A 19,653-nucleotide genomic window follows, 5' to 3' on the forward strand; every position below is an offset into this window, starting at 1 on the left:
ATGTTCAGTGATATCTAGAGTAGCTTAATTAGAATTTTTAAAGATGCTACGAGTGCTTTCCTCAGAGCACTTCCTGCTCACTGCTCTGTGCTGTGGATCCACGAACAGCCACGGAACAAACTTTGGTTTTCTCATACGTGGGGCTGATTTCATCCTGTTGTGCACAACAGTGCGTCCCAAACAATCCCAGACATGCAGTGAGGTTTTCTGGTTCGTGTTTCTAAATTTTAGAGCCCTTGATTCCAGCTGAGAAAGTCCCACTTGAAGTTGAGATGCTGTTTGGAGAGTTCATCCAGGGGGAATGTGCTTGGCAGCTGGGTGAACGAGGTGAAGGAGGTGCTCCTCACAGCAAGAGTGTTGCAGATCAAGGCTGAGAGTCTGCTCTTCAGAGAAGAATTTACCAATTACTCTAAAAAAATTCCATTTTTCTTGCTGATACAAAAATTGACGTACATTTCTCCTTGGGTTTGGTAATCAAACGTGATTAACGGTAATAATATATAATGGTATCGTGTCTTATATAATAATAGTTTAATTAACAGTAATGCCAGTTAAAAGAATCGCAGCCCTCAGTGATGGTGCACTTTCCAACTTTAAATATCCAGGGATATTTTTTACCAAGGAAAAACTCAAGAACCTGTGCCGGAACAACTTAAGGAAGAGTTCAAAGCCTAGGAATTAATTAAGATTGAGACTACAATTTGCATGTGATCACTGCCAGCCCGGATTTGGGTTTCCTTCATTTGCATCATCGTTCGTGTCCTCAGCTTTCCCAAGGACCAAACCAGGGGAGTTGAATCGGGTTGGAGCTGCACCTTCTCTTCAAGCACAAATCCCAACCTCCAGGTACAAATCCCCGCAGCCTCGGGGTCCCCGGGACATCGCTTCCTTCTTCAAAACGAACGGGAATTCCCAATGCCCTGTCCTAAAGCCCAGGGAGGAATCTTCCCACTGGCAGCAAGGTACAATTTAGGAAAAGAAGGAGATTTGGTGGCAGCGTTTCCAGGAGCTGCTCGCGCATCTCAGCAGGATTTGTCAGGAACTTCATCTACGCGGGAGCCCAAACCCCTCATCCTGTTCCAGCAGGACAATTAAAACCCTTCGTTAAACTCTTTATCGTCACTCGGAACACCCAAATGTCCCGTATTTGCATACAGCTCGCGTTGGTGATTTAGGGCTGCATCCAAACGATTCTCCTCCCCAAATCATTAGGGAGTTCTTTGACACCCTCTGATGGCCCTTGGCTGCCCCGCTCTCCTGCTTCCCTCCCTCCTCGCCTCACAAAAAATGCTTTTCACCAAGGGTGGAGACAACCACCCTCACCCCATCTTGAGTTCTTCAGCGCCTCACCTCTTTCATGGGGGGGGGAAAAAAAAAAAAAAAAAAGGAAAAATTGTGTATTTGCCGCGAGATCGTTTGTGAAATAGTCGATATAATTCAAAATTATCTGGAAAGAATATTTGGGATGCTGTTCTCCCCGTCCCCATATGCATTTCCTCCTAGCTGGGATCGGGGTTTGCCTCCCAGAAATGAAAAGTTTTAAAAGGAGTTTAAAAAGTTAACATAAAACTACAAAGACTGTTAAGAAAACCAAATCAGTGTTAATAAAATAAAAGATTTTCTAAAAATTTCCCTTGGCTGGGGTTGAAGTGAATAGGACCCTTTTAGTTCTTTCTGATTTTTCTTGCAAACTAACTGTCCCCAGAAATAGATCTATTCATTTTTCAGTTGGATTAATGAAATGGAAATATTAATTATTTAATTTTAATGCAAGAAATTGAAACTAGACACTCTCAGGTTTACTCAGTCAACATTTGAACAGTAAAAAAAAAATCCAAGCAACCCTCTCAGAGAGTTTTATTTTCTAGACAATCAAAAAACTCCAGAATGCTCCAAGATCCACAAATATATTTCAGTCACTTCTACAAATAAGGTTCAGTTTATAAGAATTTGTCATCGTTACTGGACTAAAGGACTTCGGTTATGAAAGTGTCTTACAAAACAGCAGGAAATTAAACGAGCACAATTGGAAGATTTACAAGGACTTTGCACCAAGAGGTGAAATGCACTACAAATACCAGTGCAGCATGTATTCCTTCAGTGAAATACAGTGCATTTCTGTGCAAAAATACATTAAAATGTGTATTCCTAAACAAAGTCAAGTACGACGAGCTAAGACTTCAAGATATGTCATCTGCACGGCCTTTAAAAACCTTTGAGAACGAGATTCTATTAGAAATAACTCCCCTAAAAACGACATTTTTTGATTCTCCAGCAAGCACCAGAGGAAGCTTTTTAAACAGCCAACATCATTTTCTCAAAGCTTGTAGAGGCTGGGTCTACAAATGGAAGATTTCAGGGAAAAAAACATCCAGAAAACGAAGTGGGAAGCACAAGCAAAGGGATTTACATGAACTACACCCTCTTCTACATCCAAAGGCTGAAAGGACTCCACGGAAAACAAAGCAGCACAAAAAAATGACAATTCAACAGGAAACCCCGAGTTTGGTGGTGCCTTTCCCTGGGGAAAAGCTGCCCCCCGCCCACCCCACACCCCTGACAGCTCCATTCTCTAGGCACAAGACACACAAGAAACAATCTCTAAGACCAAAGAGAGCAGGGTGAAGGAAAAGGTCTCTGCAGCCATTCCTGCAGCTCTTGCACCACCCAGACTTCCCGAGGGTTTCCCTGCTCCCAGTGTCTCCACAGGCTCAGAGTCAGCAGAGCTCGGCCATGCCAGGAGCTTCCCAACCTTGTGGAGCACAAGCCAGGACCAGGCTCAGCTGATATTCCAGGTCTAGTGGCTTCTACCAATATTTACAATGAGGTGGAATCTTCCTTGACCAGAACTGGGGAGGCCTGGTCATTAAATATCATTTTGGATCCCTATTTACATTCCTGCCCCGCTGCCATCAGCAAGCAAGTCTCCCAACGAACACGGGTGATCTGTGGCTCATTCCCAGGTGCTCTCAAGGCAGAAAGTCCCTCCTTTATCTCCTTTATCACCCTTTGGTGTTGGATGGACTCACCAAAAATCCAGCAGTCCAAAAGACAAGCCCTGGGAGGCTGGAAGAGGCATTTCCAAATGTTCCAGCAAAATTTACAAGCCCCACATTTAGCTCAGGTTTTCAAGAGCACCAAGGAGCCAAAACCACAGCAGGATTTTCAGAGGAGCTCAGCTCCAAATGTGGCACCCACCTGAGTTGTCCCTCCAATGTCCCTTAACTCAGATGGACTAAAACAGGAGCTCTAGAGCAGGGAATTCTGTAAAGGTCTTGTCTCAGCTACTACAAACTCAGATTTACAGATGACCTGGAACAGGGATGACTGAAACTCACCCAAATGAAGGGATAGAAAATAAAACCAGCACATTCCATGGTGACATTCATCAAGAACTTGGACCAGACCACTTCAAAAGAAGTCTCTCTACCTTTTGCTCTCTTCACCAGCCACCAGTAAAGTGAATTCTTTAAGAAGAACCTCGTTTCTTCTTTCCTCATCCTACCTGGTGTGGCAATGAACCTTTGGCTGCACTTGTGAGAGCAGAATCAGCTCTGGCAAATAAATCTGACATCACAGTGGGACTGTTTCACTGCTGGATGAAGGAGAGGGAGAAGCTGAGTTGCTCTTTTCCAGCATATGAAACAAAAGCACGAGGTATGCAGAAAAAAAACCCTGGTTAAATCAGAGAGCTCTTGGGTTTTTTAGGTTTGCCAAGTGTAAAATCTTTACACCAAAACCCTCAAGAAACACCGCCTCAAGTGGGAGGAACTGCTCCCTCTTTGTCAGCCAAATCTGTCTCCAGAATTCTGATCCAGCACTTGCTCCAGCAAGCACTTGCACAGGCAAAAAGGCTCATCAAATTTGCCTTTTCGTGAAACACTTGGGAACAGCAGAGGGAAGAAGCATTAACAGTCTGATTTCACAGTATATTTCAGTTTTGTCCCTTTGTCAGGGAACAGGAGGTCACCCCTAAGCAAACAGGCTTTCTCTTGGTGGTGGGTTTTCTTCTAAAGCTTCCCAGCCTGAGTTTTGATAGCTCTTATCAACTTGCTGCTGGAAAGGTGACAAAATCTCACCTCCTTTGAAAACCTTCAGCTGCCCCAGCAAAGAAACAGGAGGCTCACAGTGGAGTGTTTTAGAAAAAATAAATAAATTCTGGATAAAATCGCAAAGCATAAACCATGAGAGGATCCCCGAATTCTAAAAGAAATTACAGTAAAAGAGAAAGAAAAGGATTCCAAAAGGGCATTCAGAGCTCTTTGACAGCATTGCTCAGATATTTCACTGCTCCTCAGCTACACCAGGTGTGGATCTGGTTATTCAATCTGCCAGAGTCAGAATTCCCAAGGAACCTGCTTGACAGCTTTTAACTCCTACTGTAAAAAGCTGAAAAGAATTTGGGCTTTTCTCTTAGTCCAGGCCACTAAGACACCATTATTTGTGCTTGATATTTAAGCCAAGCCTACTGATATCTGAGTGACATTAAAGACAGGGCTGAAGATCTGCAGCCTGAGCTCTTAGGAGAGGAAGATGCAGTAAAAATTCAGAAAGAGAAGCTTGATCTCTAAATTCCTGCAATTAAGGACATGTGAGATGTGTTTATTCTTCCTGCTTATCCTTTCAGCAGCAGCATATTCTTGTTTTGTTTTTGTTATCCTGGCTTTTCTGCCCTGGTTTCCAGGTCAAACCCAGTCTCAGCAAACACTTAAGGTTCATCATTTAGGTAACACTGTCCTAAAGCAGAAGGATCACAGATTAGCTCGGAGAAGTTCCAAGGTAAGAGATGTAAACCACATTTTGTGTCATCTTCAGAGAAAAGGTGGTGCCCCTTTCAGATCAGGGATTAAGGACCACAACTCATTATTTGAAGAAACCTGTCCCTAAAACAACCCCGAGGTGTTCCACCTGCAAAACCAAAACCAGGGGACAGAGCAACTGCTCGAGTCCAACCTCTGTGAACCCCAGGCAGAAGATTCCTCACAGATTTCTGGTGCACAGCACTGAAAACTTAAAAAACCTTAAAAATTCCAATTCTCCCCGCTGTTGAATTAAAAACCAGAACAATAAAAACCAGCACAGTGTCACAGTGAGTGGGCAGATGTGCAGTTCTCTGTCCCAGACACTGCTGGGGAACCTCTCAGTGCTCCCCCTCTCCTCTCACTGCTACATCAGAGTTTCTCTGTCTGACAAACTCCGGTGGATTTCCTGCTTGTCATCGCCATCATCATCATCAGCTGCATCATTTTCCTCACCAGACTCCACGTAGATGGGCCAATCGTTGTCAGCATCCCCTTTTTCCTGGCCTTCTGAGGCTGTTTCCATGAGGCTGAGGTTGATGGGCATGGAGTCCTCGTGGGTGGTGGTGACACAGGTGCAGCTGTCGCAGAGCCCGAAGCGCCGCAGCCCCTGGGACAGGCTGTTGGTGAAGGTTCTCCTGCAGCCCTTGCAGATGATGGGCTTGTTGGAGCGATGGACCTGCAGGGAAAACAGCAAAATTGGGGAGGGGAAAACCAGCAACCTGCTGGGTTGGGAGAGATTCCCAAAACAGGAGAAAAGCCACGCTTCACCTGAAGGGGATTCCATTGTGATGCCATAAAGGACAAAAATCGTGGAATGGGTTGGGTTGGAAGGGACATCAAAGCTCATCCAGCCCATCCCTGCCATGGGCAGGGACACCCTCCCCAATGCCAGGTTGCTCCAAGCCCTGTCCAGCCTGGCCTGGGATACTTCCAGGAATAGGGAATCAACAACCTCACCACCCTCACAAGGCAGAATTCCTTCCCAGATCGAACAGATTGGGAAAACAAAATGCCTAAATCCTTACTGTGTGCTTCAGGAGAAATGCCAAATATCCAATAGAGCAAAACAACGAACCAAATACTAATTATTATTATTATTATCATTATCATTATCATTATTATTATTATTAACTGAAAAGTTTCTCTCGCTTTGGCAACTGACACTTTACCATGCCATAAATCAAATCCCTCCTGATGGGAGAGAATTTACTGAAAGTCCTTGCAAGGAGTTTCAAAGATAAACTGAGACTTTTCCTGGAGTTTCAGTGCTTCCAGATAGTTGTTTATGAAGTCTTATCAGAGGAACAGAGCCACCAGCATGACCCAGGTACAGCACAGAGCACAGAAAGCAGGAGTGAAGGCTCTCTATCAAGATTTACACAGCCTTTTAAAGATATTTTAACCAATAGTTACTAAAAATGTCCATTATTTTCACTTTCCTACCAATTATTCAGTAACACGGGCAGGAACTGCGGAATTCTCTATCCAATCATCCCAAACCACTTTTACTGCAGAACATGGAGTAGTAGAAGGAGAAGGTTTAGAGAACAACAACAATCCTCCATTTTGATCTTTTTTACCCTCATCTATTTACTACAAAGAGAAGCCCAAAACCTCTAAATTTTTCACCCTGTGACAATCTTACATCGTAGTCTATCACCTAATTCCCACCACTGTATTTCCAGTTTATCACCTAATTCCCACCACTGTATTTCCAGTTTATCACCTAATTCCCACCACTGTATTTCCAGTCTATCACCTAATTCCCACCACTGTATTTCCAGTCTATCACCTAATTCCCACCACTGTATTTCCTAGTCTATCACCTAATTCCCACCACTGTATTTCCAGTTTATCACCTAATTCCCACCACTGTATTTCCTGGTCTATCACCTAATTCCCACCACTGTATTTCCAGTCTATCACCTAATTCCCACCACTGTATTTCCTGGTCTATCACCTAATTCCCACCACTGTATTTCCTAGTTTATCACCTAATTCCCACCACTGTATTTCCTGGTCTATCACCTAATTCCCACCACTGTATTTCCTAGTCTATCACCTAATTCCCACCACTGCATTTCCTAGTTCTTGTCTGATCCTTGGTAACTTTTTCCAAGGTTGGAGGTAAAACCAGCGTTGCTCAGGGCGGCAAAACCCCTTCAAAACAGAGAAACATTCTCAGCACTCCGGGTTCCTCCAGGCAATTTCCTTCGGGAAATCCACCTGGAAAACGCCAAGAAAACCCTCGGAATCAACTCCCTGGTGGCCACAACCACCCAGACTCACGCTGAGCGCGTGGCTCCGCAGGTGCTCCTGGCGGGTGAAGCGCTTCCCGCAGGTCTCGCAGGGATAGGGCCTCTCCCCGGTGTGGGAGCGGATGTGGCGCTTGAGGATCCCCTTCTGCTTGGCCGTGTAGGGGCAGAAGGGGCACTTGTGCAGCTTGATGGGCACCACCAGCACGTCACCTTGGGGAGAAGAACACACAGCACGGGGTTAGCTCAGTGTGGCGGTTTGGCTGAATTTTGAAATAGGTCCTCTGAGAGAAGGCACAACCGTCCCTCCCCCCACCAGGCTGGGGGGAAAAGAAATTTTCCTCGAAGGGAAGTGAAGGAGATAAAGCTATTTATTTAGCAAACACAGGGGAAAGGATAATAAGGCTAAATAATAAAATCTGTCGCTGTGGAGGAAAAACCTGGGGAAGTGTTAAGAGTTCTCCCTTTGGTCTCCTCAGAGCTGGGGCTTGGCCCTCTGTGCCCGGTGGAAAGTCCTCCTGATGTGCTCTGAGGTTGAAGCAATCCAGTAGAAAAGGGAGAAAATCTGGCAGTCCAGTAGAAAAGGGAGAAAACTCCCGGAATTCCAGGGAAGGAAAAACAAAGCTCAACTCTCAGTCTCTCTCTGGAGAACAAGAAACTGAAACAACTGGCCAGAAGCTGACTGGAAAGCAGCAAACTGGCTGCTTCCTCCCTCCCCTGCTGCAGCTGGGGGAAAAAAAACTTCTATCTCTGTGTGTGACCTTGAACAAGCTGCAAACTGCTTTGAAAAAGTTTTGCTCAGTTTTTTCCTTCCCCCTCTCAGGCTCAGTTTAGAGGCATAGAAAGGCACAGGAATTAATTTCTGGGCATGGGCAGCGATATGGGATCCACATCCTAAAGTCACCCCAAGGACACTCAGGCACCTCGGGTTGGCTCCTCGTCCTGCTCGCTGCAAAGCTGAGGCCAGAGAGCTGCACTGGGCCCTCTCCCTGGGCTTGGCTTACCTGGGCTTTCCTCAGCTGGTGCCATTGCAGAATTCATGCAGCTGCAGACGCCCTGTTGCTCATTTTATTTTAAGAAGCCACTTAATGAAGTACCAAAAATCTGCTTTTAGTGCGATGGGGTCTCTGCTCCATCTCAGCCACTTCTTTTTTTTTTTGTTAATTATGAAACCATTAACATTAAACAGCATCAGCAACGAAAACCTCGAGCACAAACTGCAGGCAGGAATAGCACATTTTGTCCAAGTGCTTTTATATTTAGATCTGAAAATATGACTCTTTGTTTCTACTGCCCTCCTGCTGGGAATAGCATGATGAAGGACTCCCAACATATTTCCTGACAATGTTTTACTGTTCCTAAAACCAAACCACAAGTATTACACAATTTATGGAGTCAGGTGCAAGAAGAAAATTAAACTTGAAGATCCCATTTTACATAAACATGGGCACTGCCAAGTTTTTCAGCACCAGCCCAGCTTCCCTTCCAGCAGAAAGGTGGAGATGTGATGCCAAAGGATTAATTTTCCCTGTTCCAGGCACTGATTCAGGGAAATGTTTTGTGTGTCAAGCAGGTGAGGTTGCAGAGCATCCTTTGTATTAAGGTTTATCCAACCCACTATCAAAAAAGGTGTGTCTGGTGTTAATGGTGTGAGCCAGAGTCATCTCACCCCATTCTGGAGCTTCCCAAAGGATTGCAAATCCCTGCTGGGCGTTTAGAGCTTCATTAAAACCCCAACCAACCCAGTTCTTAGTCCTGCCTTGCTTCCAGTGCTCTGCAGGTGCCTGTTTCCCTTCCATCTGCTGTGAAGGGGAGCAGGGTGATGGAACAGAGGTGGACACGTGAAAGGAGTGGTGTTTATCTCTTCTGTTGACCTGAGTGCACCATTCTGGTATCAGGACTTCGTATTTCTCATTTCTGGTGCCTTGTGAGGAAGCTGAGGCAGCAGCACCACTGAAAGCTGAGAAGCTCCCACTCTCCTCGCTGCTACAATGTCCTGGTTTAGCACAGAAACAGAAGGAATGGAAGGTTTGGTTTCTTTTCCCTCACTCCTACTCAAAACCCATCTCCCACTGATTTCTGCTGCACTGTCAGGACACCCGATGTTCCCTGTCAAACTCTGGAAGCATTTCCCTTTTCATGACTCATTAACAGCCTGGAGATGTTGAGAGAGGGAAGAAAAGAAGCCAAGTTTGTGTGTTGGATGTTCTCACCCTGCCACACGTGGAAAAGCAGCAGCCTGAGTGGTGCCAGCCCTGCTCTGAGAGCTGCTGGTGGCACTGAACCTGGATTTGTGATTTTATCAGTGCCTGATTGGAAAGCAGAGAGGATTTGACAGTTTTATTGGCTTTGAGATTGCACAGGCAGCTCGAGCTGATGTGAAAATAAACTTGTGTGCTGCCCACAGCGCTGTGGCATTTGTCACATCCTCGGCACCTGTGGCACTTGCAGTTTGTCAGAGCCACCTCCTGTCTTCACAAGGCTGTTTGGACAAGGCACTTATCAAAAACCAGATAAAATGCCCAAATCTTTATTGTCCACATCAGGAGAAATGCACATGGGCCTGATTTTCTTCTTCTCCAGGTGCCTGACACTGCTGCCAGGAAATATTCCTGAGATATTCCAACTGGTGCTGGGCTCGGGGCAGCAGCAGAACCTCAGTGACCAGCAGCTCAGAAGTGACAAAAGCCTCATCTTTATGCTATACCACAGAGTTTAAAGCTTTCAGTGCTCCTAAAGGACTTGTAGGGATCCCTCAGTGTTGGATAAAACTGATTCCTGCCCTCTGAAATCCCAAGCAGGAGCAAACAGAGCAGCACTGGCAGGAGCTCCAGTGGGATGAGCTCCTGCTGCAGCGGGTCGTGCAGCAGATCCCTCTTGTGGCAGCTCAGCTGCTGTTGGATTGCTCTTAATGATTTTTAAAAATGCACCTGCCTTTCAACGAGGTCCCAGTGAGTTTATTAAAGCAGAATCACCCCCACTGGAGTCTGGGGGGTGATTTGGGAGCTGCAGAGCTGTCAGGAATACTCACCTCCCACGGGCTGCACCGAACAAACGAGTACAGCTGCTTTTCAAGTGCACAACAAGAGTTTATTTCACTGTGCCAAAATATTCAGCAATATATTCCTCAACAAGAGTCACAAAAGAAGCGGCCCAACAAAGCTGTTCCCTCCTCAACTCCACAGGCTGCACCCCCCGAGTCCTCTCACCTGTGTCCTCACCATACCAGTCGCTGTGAATGTCCATCATGGAACTCACGGCGACTCCTGCATCCTCAGCCCTACCCTCAAATCCCCGGACAAAGTGATGCACCACGTCCTCCTTCCTCTGAGCCGAGCTGTTGCGCAGCAGAGCCTCCAGGAACTGCTTCATGTGGTAATTATTGCAGGCCAGCTCCACGGGCTGCCCCTCTTCCATCTGCTCCAGGGACAGCGGCGCGGGGAACTGCGGCAGCCGCTCGCCCACCTCCACCTCCACCTCGTCGGGGTCGAACTCCACTTTGGGTTCCACCCCTTTGGGCAGCGAGGGGTCATCGGGGCAGTCACTGCTCAGGGGGTCCCTGACCACCAGCTCCAGGGTGCTGCAGTCCCCGCAGGGAGGCTCCCGCTGGCATTGTGGAATCCTCTCCTTCTCCTGCAGGCAGGACGCGGGGGCGGAGCTCTTGGGGCCGAGGGAGGTGCCCTCCCTGGCTGAGCTCCCGCTGTCAGCCTGGTAGAAAGCCGCTTCCCTCTCGATCTTCCTGCAGATGTCCAAGGAAGACCTGATGTACGTTTTGCAGAAGTTGACCACGTCGGTCATCTGCAGGTAGCTGGCGGCCGACATCACCTCGATCACGTTCTCCCCGCACAGATCCAGCTTCCCGGAGTAGAGGAAATCCAGGATGATGGAGAAAGCCTCGGAGGTGACGATGTCCAGCGAGGCCGTGCTGTGGCGGCCGCTGTCCTGGATGTAGTGGATGAGCAGCGCTCGGAAGTAGCCGCTGTTGGCGAACAGGATGTTCTTGTGGGCTTTGAAGATCCTGCCCTCCACGATGATGCTGCAGTCGCAGAAGAAATCCCGCTTGCGCTGCTCGTTCAGCTCCCCCAGCAGTTTGGTGTAGTACGACTGCACCTCCATGGCTGTGCCGGGAACAGAGCGAGCCGTCAGCACCGGGACCCGCGGGGACACCGCCGCTGCCACCCCCTGCCAGCGCCGCGGGGACACCGCGGGGACCCGGGACAGGGGGGGAGACCCCGGCAAGAACCGTCCTGCGCGGCCCTGCGGGTCCCACACCCCTCCAAGGACCGTCCCGCCCGGTACCGGGTATCCTATACCCCTCCAAGGACCGTCCCGCCCGGTACCACGAGTTCCACATCCCGCCAAGGTCCCGGTACGCCCGGTCCCCCAGCATGCCCTAGAAGGCCAAGGAGCACCCTACCCGGTACCGGGATGCCCCGCAGCGCCAAGAACCATCCTGCTCCGTACTGGGACCCCTCCCTGCTCCAAGCACCGCCCTGCCCGGTCTGGAGATGCCCCGGAACGCGGCCCTGCCCGGTGCCCATCGCTCACCTCCGCCCGGCCCCGCTCGCGGCCCCGCTCCCGGTCCCGCCCGGCCGCCGTAGCCGGGGCGCGCCCCCGGGGCGGGGCAGGAAGTGACGTCAGGAGGGCCCGGCTCCGGGGCGGGGCCCGCGGGGTGAGGGGTCGGTAAATATTGGTGACGTCACCGCGCCAAGATGGCGGAGGGGTGAGCGGGGCACGGGCGGGGGCGGCGGGAGCGGGAGGGAACGGGACAGGGAACGGGACAGGGAACGGGATGGAACGGGACAGGGACCGGGACCGGGATGGGGATGGGCAGGGCGGCGGGGCCGGGGCGGGGTTTTGGGGTGTCGGGGTGTGAATCTGGGATCGGGGTCTGTGGTTGGGATCTGGGGTTGGGATGTGGGATCGGGATGTGGGATCGGGATCTGGGATCGGGAACTGGGGTTGGGATTGGGATCGGGATTGGGACATGGGAGTTGGGATGTTGGGTTGGGATGTGGGATCGGGATTGGGATATGGGGGTTGGGACGTTGGGTTGGGATGTGGGATGTGGGATCTGGGGTTGGGATCTGGCGTTGGGATATGGGATCGGGATCTGGGATCGGGATGTGGGATCCGGGTTCTGAGGTCTGGGATCAGAATCTGAGATCTGGATCTGCGGTCTGGGTCTGGATCTGGGTCTGGATTTGGGATCTGGGGTTTGGGGGTTTGGTCTGGGGTCGGGATCTGGGGTCTGGATCTGGGTCTGGGGTTTGGGGTTCGCTCTGGGATGCTGCTCTGGGGTCGGGATCTGGGTCTGGATTTGGGGTGTGGGGTTTGGGGTTCGCTCTGGGATGCTGCTCTGGGGTCAGGATCTGGGTGTGGGGTCTGGATTTGGGGTGTGGGGTTTGGGGTTCGCTCTGGGATGCTGCTCTGGGGTCAGGATCTGGATTTGGGATCTGGGGTTTGGGGTTCGCTCTGGGATGCTGCTCTGGGCTCGGGCTCTGTGCTGACGCCGCCGTGTCCCGCGCAGGGAGGACGGGGGCTGGTGGCGGAGCTGGCTCCAGCAGAGCTACCAGGCTGTCAAGGAGAAGGTGGGAACCACTGGGACCTTGTGGGGCGGCCCCAGTTTGCCCAGGCTGGGATTGGGATGGGTTTACTGGGGACCTTCTGGCTGAGTGTTGGGCTCTGTCCCGTGAAGATCACCCCGAGCACGGAGGGCTGTGCTCCCAGCGTCGCTTTGGGGTGTGTCATTTCCTGCCTGTGGCAGCATTGCTTGTGTTAATTAGACACAAACCCTAAACCCAGGCTTTTCCCAACCTGTGTTTTTCTATTCTTGGCTTTCAACCCTCCTGGGATGTGTTTTGGGCATAGCAAGTGCTGTTGTTATTCAGGTTATTCTGGTCTCACGCTTTGCCCAAGCTGCTCTCACGGTTGAATTTTTGTGACGTGCTGGGAGCGATCCTGGCTTTGTTGGAGAACCAAAAGCCTGGACAATGCATCTGCTGTCTCCTTGCAGTCCACAGAGGCTTTGGAATTCATGAAGCGGGACCTGGCAGAGTTCACCCAGGTGGTGCAGCACGACACAGCCTGCACCATCGCCGCCACGGCCAGCGTGGTCAAGGACAAGCTGGCAGTGAGTAGGGGCTGGGAGAGCTTCAAGATCATCCAGTGCCACCCCCTGCCATGGGCAGGGACACTTTCCACCATCCCAGGTTGCTCCAAGCCCCGTCCATCCTAGCCTGGAACATTTCCAGGGATGGGGCAGCTACAGCTTCTCTGGGAATTCCATCCCACCACCCTCACAAGGAAGAATTTCTTCCCAATATCTCATCTCACCCCTCCTTCCTTCAGCTTAAGGCCGTTCCCCCTTGTCCTGTCACTCCATGCCCTTGCAGATGAGCAGAGGAGGGGCCTTGTGGTTCCCTCTCCCCTTACACTGAGCAGCTGGGATGCTGGCAGTGTCACTGTGGGGTGACACAGGCTCCCCACACGAGCTGTGAGCCTCAGCCCTGCACAGCTGCTGCTGGGACAGTCCCACCCCAAAGCAGCCAGCCCCAAACCTGGCTGTGTCCTTCCCACAAAGCCTCAGTTCCCCACCTGAGGCAGGTGCCTCCCACCACCCCCATGCAGCCCAGTCTCCTCCATAGCACTCTCCTGAAGGGAGAGATCCCGCTTCCTTAAGGATCCCACCCAGGAATTCTGGGGTGTTACTGACACTGTGCTGCCTCTTCCCTTGAAGAGGACGGAAGGTTCCTCAGGTGCCACGGAAAAGGTGAGGAAGGGGCTGTCTGACTTCCTGGGGGTCATCTCGGACACTTTTGCTCCCTCACCGGACAAGACCATTGACTGTGATGTGATAACACTGATGGCAACACCCTCAGGTACCACCGAGCCCTACGACAGTGCCAAGGTGAGTGTCCCGTTCCCAGGGGGATGCTCTGGGATGTGGCATCCTCAGCCCTGTCCCCTGGCTCTGCTGCTGTCCCTTCCCTCACAGCTGTCCCTGTGTGTCTCCTCCAGGCTCGTCTCTACAGCCTCCAGTCCGACCCAGCCACCTACTGCAACGAGCCCGATGGTATGGGAGGGTCCAGGGGGGTCCAGGGTGCTGTCCCTGGGGGGTCTGGGGGTCAGCTGGAATTCCCTGAAGCCTTTGGCCAGCAGGGCTGGTTTGGCTGTAGCTGGGGCCAGCTGTAGAGAGCAGATCTGGCTCTTACCTCAAGGACCAGCTTAGGCTGAATTTACTGGCCCAGTTTAAACTGGTGCCACGTGGCCTTGGGCTGGCAGAGGAGCTCTGAGCCCTGTGTCTCCTTCCTCTTTTGCCCCAGCACCTTTCCAATTAAACTTCCCAAGTCTTCCTGCCCTTTTGTGCCAAGGATTGTTATCCCTGTGCTCGTCCCAAACAGGCCCTGCTGAGCTGCTCGAGGCCTGGCTCTCTCAGTTCAGCCTGGAGGAGAAGAAAGGGGAGATTGCAGAGCTGCTGGCAACCAGCCCTTCCATCCGGGCACTCTACACCAAAATGGTGAGGCCCTGCCTGGGCAATTCCTGACTCGGGGAATGCTGCAGGGAAGCCCTGAGCTGTTTGCCCCTTGCAGTTGGAATGGAAACAGCTGTGGTGGCATGCTGAGCTATGGTGAAATGGTTCCAAGCTTTGGGAGGAGAGAGGGACACAGCAGCAGCAGCAGCTGCAGCTCTCCCCCTGAGGGGCTCATCCCTTTCCTGATCCCTTTCCTGATCCCTTTCCCAGGTCCCTGTGGCTGTTTCCCACTCGGAGTTCTGGCAGCGCTACTTCTACAAAGTGCATCGCCTGGAGCAGGTAGGTCAGGCTGGGGGCTCCCTGGGGGTGCTTTTCCAGGGAAAACAGGGATCTGGGCTGCCTTCTTGGAGTCAGTGATGCCGAAATGCCTGGGGGAAGGAAGGGGTTGGGGATGTGAGCTGCTGCTGATGTGGAATTCCCTGCAGGACGAAGCCCGGAGGGAGGCTCTGAAGCAGCGAGCGGAGCAGAGCATGCACCAAGAGGAGCCAGGCTGGGAGGAGGATGAAGGTGGGTCAGGTTTTGGGGCTCTGGGAGGCTTTGTGGAGAACTCATCATCCCTCTCCCACAAATCACAAGGGGCAGTGAAGGGGCAGCTCTGATCTCTGCTCTGTGTGACCAGCGATGGGATCTGAGGGAATGGCTGGGGCTGGCTCGGGGTAGTTTAGGTTGGATATCAGGAAAATGCTCTTCCCCCAGAGCGTGCTGGGGCTCCTCAGGGAATGGTCACGGCCCCAAAGCTGCCAGAGCTCCAGGATGATGCTCTTAGGGATGTGCAGAGTTAGGGATTGTTGGGGTGTCTGTGCAGGGCCAGGGGTTGGACTCCACGACCCCCGTGGGTCCCTCCCAGCTCAGGCCATTCCCTGATTCTGTGAAATCCGGCTCCCAGCCCAACTGCTGCTGCACTTGCTGAAACATCTCTCGCTTCTCTTCTGCCTCCCTACAGAGGAGTTCTTGGGGATGTCCCCTCTGCCTTGTGCAAACATCACATTTCCAGGAGCAGCACACAAAGAACCCACCCCGGCAGCCCCGGAGGGAAACCACCCCGCTGCTGCCAAGGGCCCCTCCGGGGAGAGCTGGGCTGTGCTGCCCCCAGAGCTGGTCCCAGTGGAGCAGAGCCCCTCGGAGAGCAGCGAGAGCGTGTCCCTTGTGACTCAGATTGCAAACCCTGCCTCTGTGCCTGCCACCCAGCTACAGACTGCAGCTCCACCCACGGGCACCGGGGACCTCTCCCAGAGGCTGGTGGAGGCCACCTTGGAAGAGCCAAAGCCCCCAGAAGCTGCTCAGCCTTCTGCACCTGCCGAGGAATCAGCAGCATCCTCGGAGCCGGTAGCTGGAACAGAGCTCAGGGAGCTGGAGAGCAAAGGGCAGGGCAGGACAGAGACTCAGAGAGAGGAAGGGCCCACAGATCTGCGAGTCTTCGAGCTCAACTCGGACAGTGGCAAATCCACCCCCTCCAACAACGGCAAGAAAGGTTTGTGTGGGGGCTGGGAACCCTCTTGGGGAAAGGGCTCTGGGTTTATGGGGATGGGGGAGAGGAAAGAGAAGGAAATCAAAGGTCTGCTGGCTGAACAGAACAGGCCTTTGGTCCCTGGATGCCAGGAAAGGCTGTGCTCTGTGGAGGGAATGTGGTGATTGCTTCCCTCTGCCTGTCATCCCTAGGAATGTCCCTGCTGGGACAATGACAGTCCCCGTATCTAAGTCCCTCCTGTCATTCTTTACCCTCTGCATTTTCTGTGTGACTGGAAGCTGACACATCCCAGTTCTCCCAGGCCAGAGGAGAAAAATATTTGAGCATCCACCTCTCCCACTTGTTCCCCGAGGGAAGCAGGCTCAGTCCATCCCATCTCTGTCAGAGAGCTGTTCCTGGGAATGTGGAGGCTTTCCCTCCTCAGGCAGGCTGTGGTAGCTCTGAGCCTTGGGGATTCCAGGGCTTTAGGACCAGCTCTGGTGGCTCAGTGGGGGATGTTTGTGTTTCCAGGCTCCAGCACGGATATCAGCGAGGACTGGGAAAAGGACTTTGATCTGGACATGACCGAAGAGGAGGTGCAGCTGGCGCTCTCCAAGGTGGAAATGTCTGGGGAGGTGAGTCAGGGGAGGCAAAACTGCTCCCCAAAAGCATCACCAACCCCTGGGGGTGATGCTGCATGAGCAGAGAGGGACTGGTGGGATGAATGTGCTGAGGTTTCCCATGGGGAACAAAGCAGGCAAATCCCTATTGGGAAGGCGTGGCAGCATGAGGATACATCGGGCTTTGTGCTGGCTCAGGTGTCCTGGGCAGGAGGAGCTGTTGAGTTACAGAAACAAACTGTTGCAAACAGCTCAGAAACAGTTCAGAAACAAACTTCCTCCTGTTCACAGCTGGAAGATGAAGAGTGGGAAGACTGGGAATAAAGCAGCTGCTTCCAGCGTGTGTCACAGGCTCATTTCCACCATCGAATGTGAATTCAATCACGGACCGGCTGTTCCTTTGTGTGTGACTGTGCTGGGGATTGCAGTCCCAGGCTGGAGGAGGAGTTCCATTCCTGCTAAAACCTGTGGGCAACTCAAGTGACCCCTTCAGATCCAGGAGGAGGAAGCAGGAGGTCACTGGCACCCGGGGGAGCCCGACTTCTCCATAGGTCCTAGAGACTGGCAAAGCCAAAACTGACCCCGACGTGTCAGGAAGAGGCAGAGTGAAGGGTCCCTGGGGCCAGCTGGGCACTCAGAGCCCTGCCAGGTGTGCTGGGGGCTGCCAGGCTGCCAGCTGGCTCCTTCCTTGCTTGTGTGTGCACGTGTAACCTCCAGCTGAAAGGCTCCTGGATGTGGCTGTGCCTGCTCCGCTCGCTGCTCCGCAGTTCCCACCCGGAAAGCAACACCCAGGGAGGGCTTGGGGGCTGGAGGTGCTGCAGAAAAAGGCATTTGGCTTGTGGCTTTGACCTTGGAAGGAGCCAAACCCCCTGCCAAACCCTGAGCTTCTGCCTGGCTTTTTGTCTTGGAAGCTTTTTCTCATGGAAACTCCCGTTTCCAGCAGTTCCTCGAAGAGCCAAGGCCTGCTGCTCCCCCCTTTGCAGCTGCACCACCTTCCTGCACTGGGTTTTGTGTCTTTCTAGTTAAATTCTCCAAGCAAAATCCTTGTGGCTTGCTCTTACTTGAGGCCCTGCTGGGCTGGCAGAGGTTTGGTCACCCTGGAACAGAACCCCTCGTTGTGGTGCCCAGTTCAGCCCTTGCAAAGCCCCAGCCTGACCCACTGACCACTTCAACCTCTGCTTGGCCGTTCCCTCTCCCAGCCTGGGGAGAGAGAGGCCCCCAAATGCAGGTGGTCCCTGTTGGCTGAGGCTGTGTGTGCCCATCTGCCCCCTGTCCCACCCGTGCCAGGCCCTGCAGCCACCACCAGCTTTGCTGTGCTCACTTGGGTTCCTTCCCTTAAGCCCCCGTGACTGCCTGCGACGCTTCCTTCGGCCCCACGGCCTCTTTTTGGGGCCGTTTCCTTATCATGACACAAGATGTTGCTACTGCACAGTTATCCCAAGGGGACAGTGGCCTTGCTGCTCTCTCTGACCTTTGGGGTGGTGGGGTGACACTTTTTGCCTTGGTCCTGCCCCTTCCAGGGCCGCTCCACTGAGGCTGGGGGTTTCCTGCTGGGTTTGGACAGCACTAAATGAGATGCACTGAGAAGAGTTGGGGTTTTGGGGTTGGTTTTTCCTCTTTTGGGGTGACTTCTGGTAGGAGCATCCCTGTCCTGCCAAACCCCTGGGGACCGGGGACAGCTCTGCTCCTGCCTGGGGTGTGGTGGGTCCAGCAGAGCCTCACCTTGTCCTGCCTCAGATTGTGGTGGGCAGGGGACACCAGTGGGGACCTGGGGCTGGTGTGAGTCCCAGCTGATCCCACAGCAGAGCTCAAGGGTGCAGCATCTGTGTCACTTTCTTTTCTTCTTTAGTCGAATTAACCGGTGGGTTGGTTGTGCAATATTCTCTGTTCTTGAACTATTCCGCATCTCCCTGAGCCTTTTCTAGCTGGGGTGACAAACCAGGAACAATTCTAACAGCTGGTAGTTTTGTAACAATGACTTTCTCCAAACCTTTTACAGACTTGCAGTTAACAGCAATTAAAGGAATTCTCAGAGTCGCTGCCAGTCCCGGGTGTCCTCATTTCCTCTGCCATGGGGATGACACAGGCAATTTTTCTTTCCTCCCATCTCCATCAGGAGAGGGAAAGGGGGATCCTCACTTTTCAGGGCTTTGAGTGACCCCAAAAAACCACCCAGTGTGATCCAGGTTTGTCTCTGCCTGGCACATCACCCACGAGCCTGGATAGATGGAAAACCCCCTCCAGCAGTTCCATGGTTCCACGACACCACTGGGCTGCTGGCACTGGAGGGAATTTGTCCCAAGGGTTCCTTACAGCCTGGCACCATTCCCAAAGGATGCTCCTCGTGGGGGAATGCTGAGCTCCACCACCTCTTTTCCTTCTCTGCAGCCAAGGGAACGGGACACGAATGAGGGGGGCGGGACTTGAGTGCTGGGGCACGAGTGACAGAACACGAATGACAGGACACAAATGACGTGACACGAGTGACATGAGCGATGTGACACGAGTGAAGGGACACAGGTGACAGACCATGAGTGAAGGAACACGAGTGACAGACCACGAGTGCCGGGACACGAGTGGCAGACCATGAGTGAAGGGACACGAGTGACAGACCACGAGTGACGTGACACGAGTGACACGAGTGCCGGGACACGAGTGACGTGACACGAGTACCGGGACACGAGTGACAGACCATGAGTGCCGGGACACGAGTGGCAGAACCCGAGTGCCGGGACACGAGTGACAGACCATGAGTGCCGGGACACGAGTGACAGAACCCGAGTGCCGGGACACGAGTGGCAGACCACGAGTGCCGGGACACGAGTGACAGACCATGAGTGAAGGGACACGAGTGACAGACCACGAGTGCCGGGACACGAGTGACAGACCATGAGTGAAGGGACACGAGTGGCAGACCATGAGTGAAGGGACACGAGTGACAGAACCCGAGTGCCGGGACACGAGTGGCAGACCATGAGTGAAGGGACACGAGTGA

At 52.4% G+C, this 19,653-nt stretch overlaps 2 protein-coding genes across 2 annotated transcripts; one reads left to right on the forward strand and one right to left on the reverse strand.

The window, feature by feature from the left end:
• Positions 1-5,106: 5,106 nt before the first annotated feature.
• ZBTB8B (zinc finger and BTB domain containing 8B) lies at positions 5,107-11,673 on the reverse strand. The gene is made up of 4 exons (XM_082296402.1): positions 11,606-11,673; positions 10,267-11,175; positions 7,092-7,270; positions 5,107-5,478 (listed from the first exon to the last, which is right to left on the reverse strand). Exons 2-4 carry the CDS (start codon positions 11,171-11,173, stop codon positions 5,167-5,169), a joined length of 1,398 nt encoding a protein of 465 aa, XP_082152528.1. The 5' UTR covers positions 11,174-11,175; positions 11,606-11,673; the 3' UTR covers positions 5,107-5,166.
• An 87-nt stretch (positions 11,674-11,760) lies between these two features.
• Positions 11,761-18,695, forward strand: BSDC1 (BSD domain containing 1). The gene is made up of 11 exons (XM_082296380.1): positions 11,761-11,780; positions 12,588-12,648; positions 13,074-13,190; positions 13,797-13,967; positions 14,078-14,132; positions 14,461-14,576; positions 14,802-14,870; positions 15,017-15,098; positions 15,535-16,062; positions 16,570-16,673; positions 16,950-18,695. The coding sequence occupies exons 1-11, from the start codon at positions 11,770-11,772 to the stop codon at positions 16,980-16,982; spliced, it is 1,347 nt and encodes a 448-aa protein (XP_082152506.1). The 5' UTR covers positions 11,761-11,769; the 3' UTR covers positions 16,983-18,695.
• Positions 18,696-19,653: the final 958 nt, after the last annotated feature.

This window comes from Coloeus monedula, assembly GCF_965178545.1.
Source record: "Coloeus monedula genome assembly, chromosome: 24".
In the NCBI taxonomy this organism is placed as follows: Eukaryota; Metazoa; Chordata; class Aves; order Passeriformes; family Corvidae; genus Coloeus; species Coloeus monedula.

Bases quoted from the DNA above. Each gene is read 5' to 3' on its own strand.
- ZBTB8B (XM_082296402.1), bottom strand. From the start codon at position 11,173: ATGGAGGTGCAGTCGTACTACACCAAACTGCTGGGGGAGCTGAACGAG. The intron at 7,271-10,266 runs GTGAGAGGACTC...CTTCTCCCCAAG, and splicing joins CTGGTATGGTGAGGACACAG to GTGACGTGCTGGTGGTGCCC. The intron at 5,479-7,091 runs GTGAGTCTGGGT...TTTTCCCTGCAG, and splicing joins TGCGGAGCCACGCGCTCAGC to GTCCATCGCTCCAACAAGCC.
- BSDC1 (XM_082296380.1), top strand. The intron at 13,968-14,077 runs GTGAGTGTCCCG...TGTCTCCTCCAG, and splicing joins AGCCCTACGACAGTGCCAAG to GCTCGTCTCTACAGCCTCCA. The intron at 14,133-14,460 runs GTATGGGAGGGT...CGTCCCAAACAG, and splicing joins CTACTGCAACGAGCCCGATG to GCCCTGCTGAGCTGCTCGAG.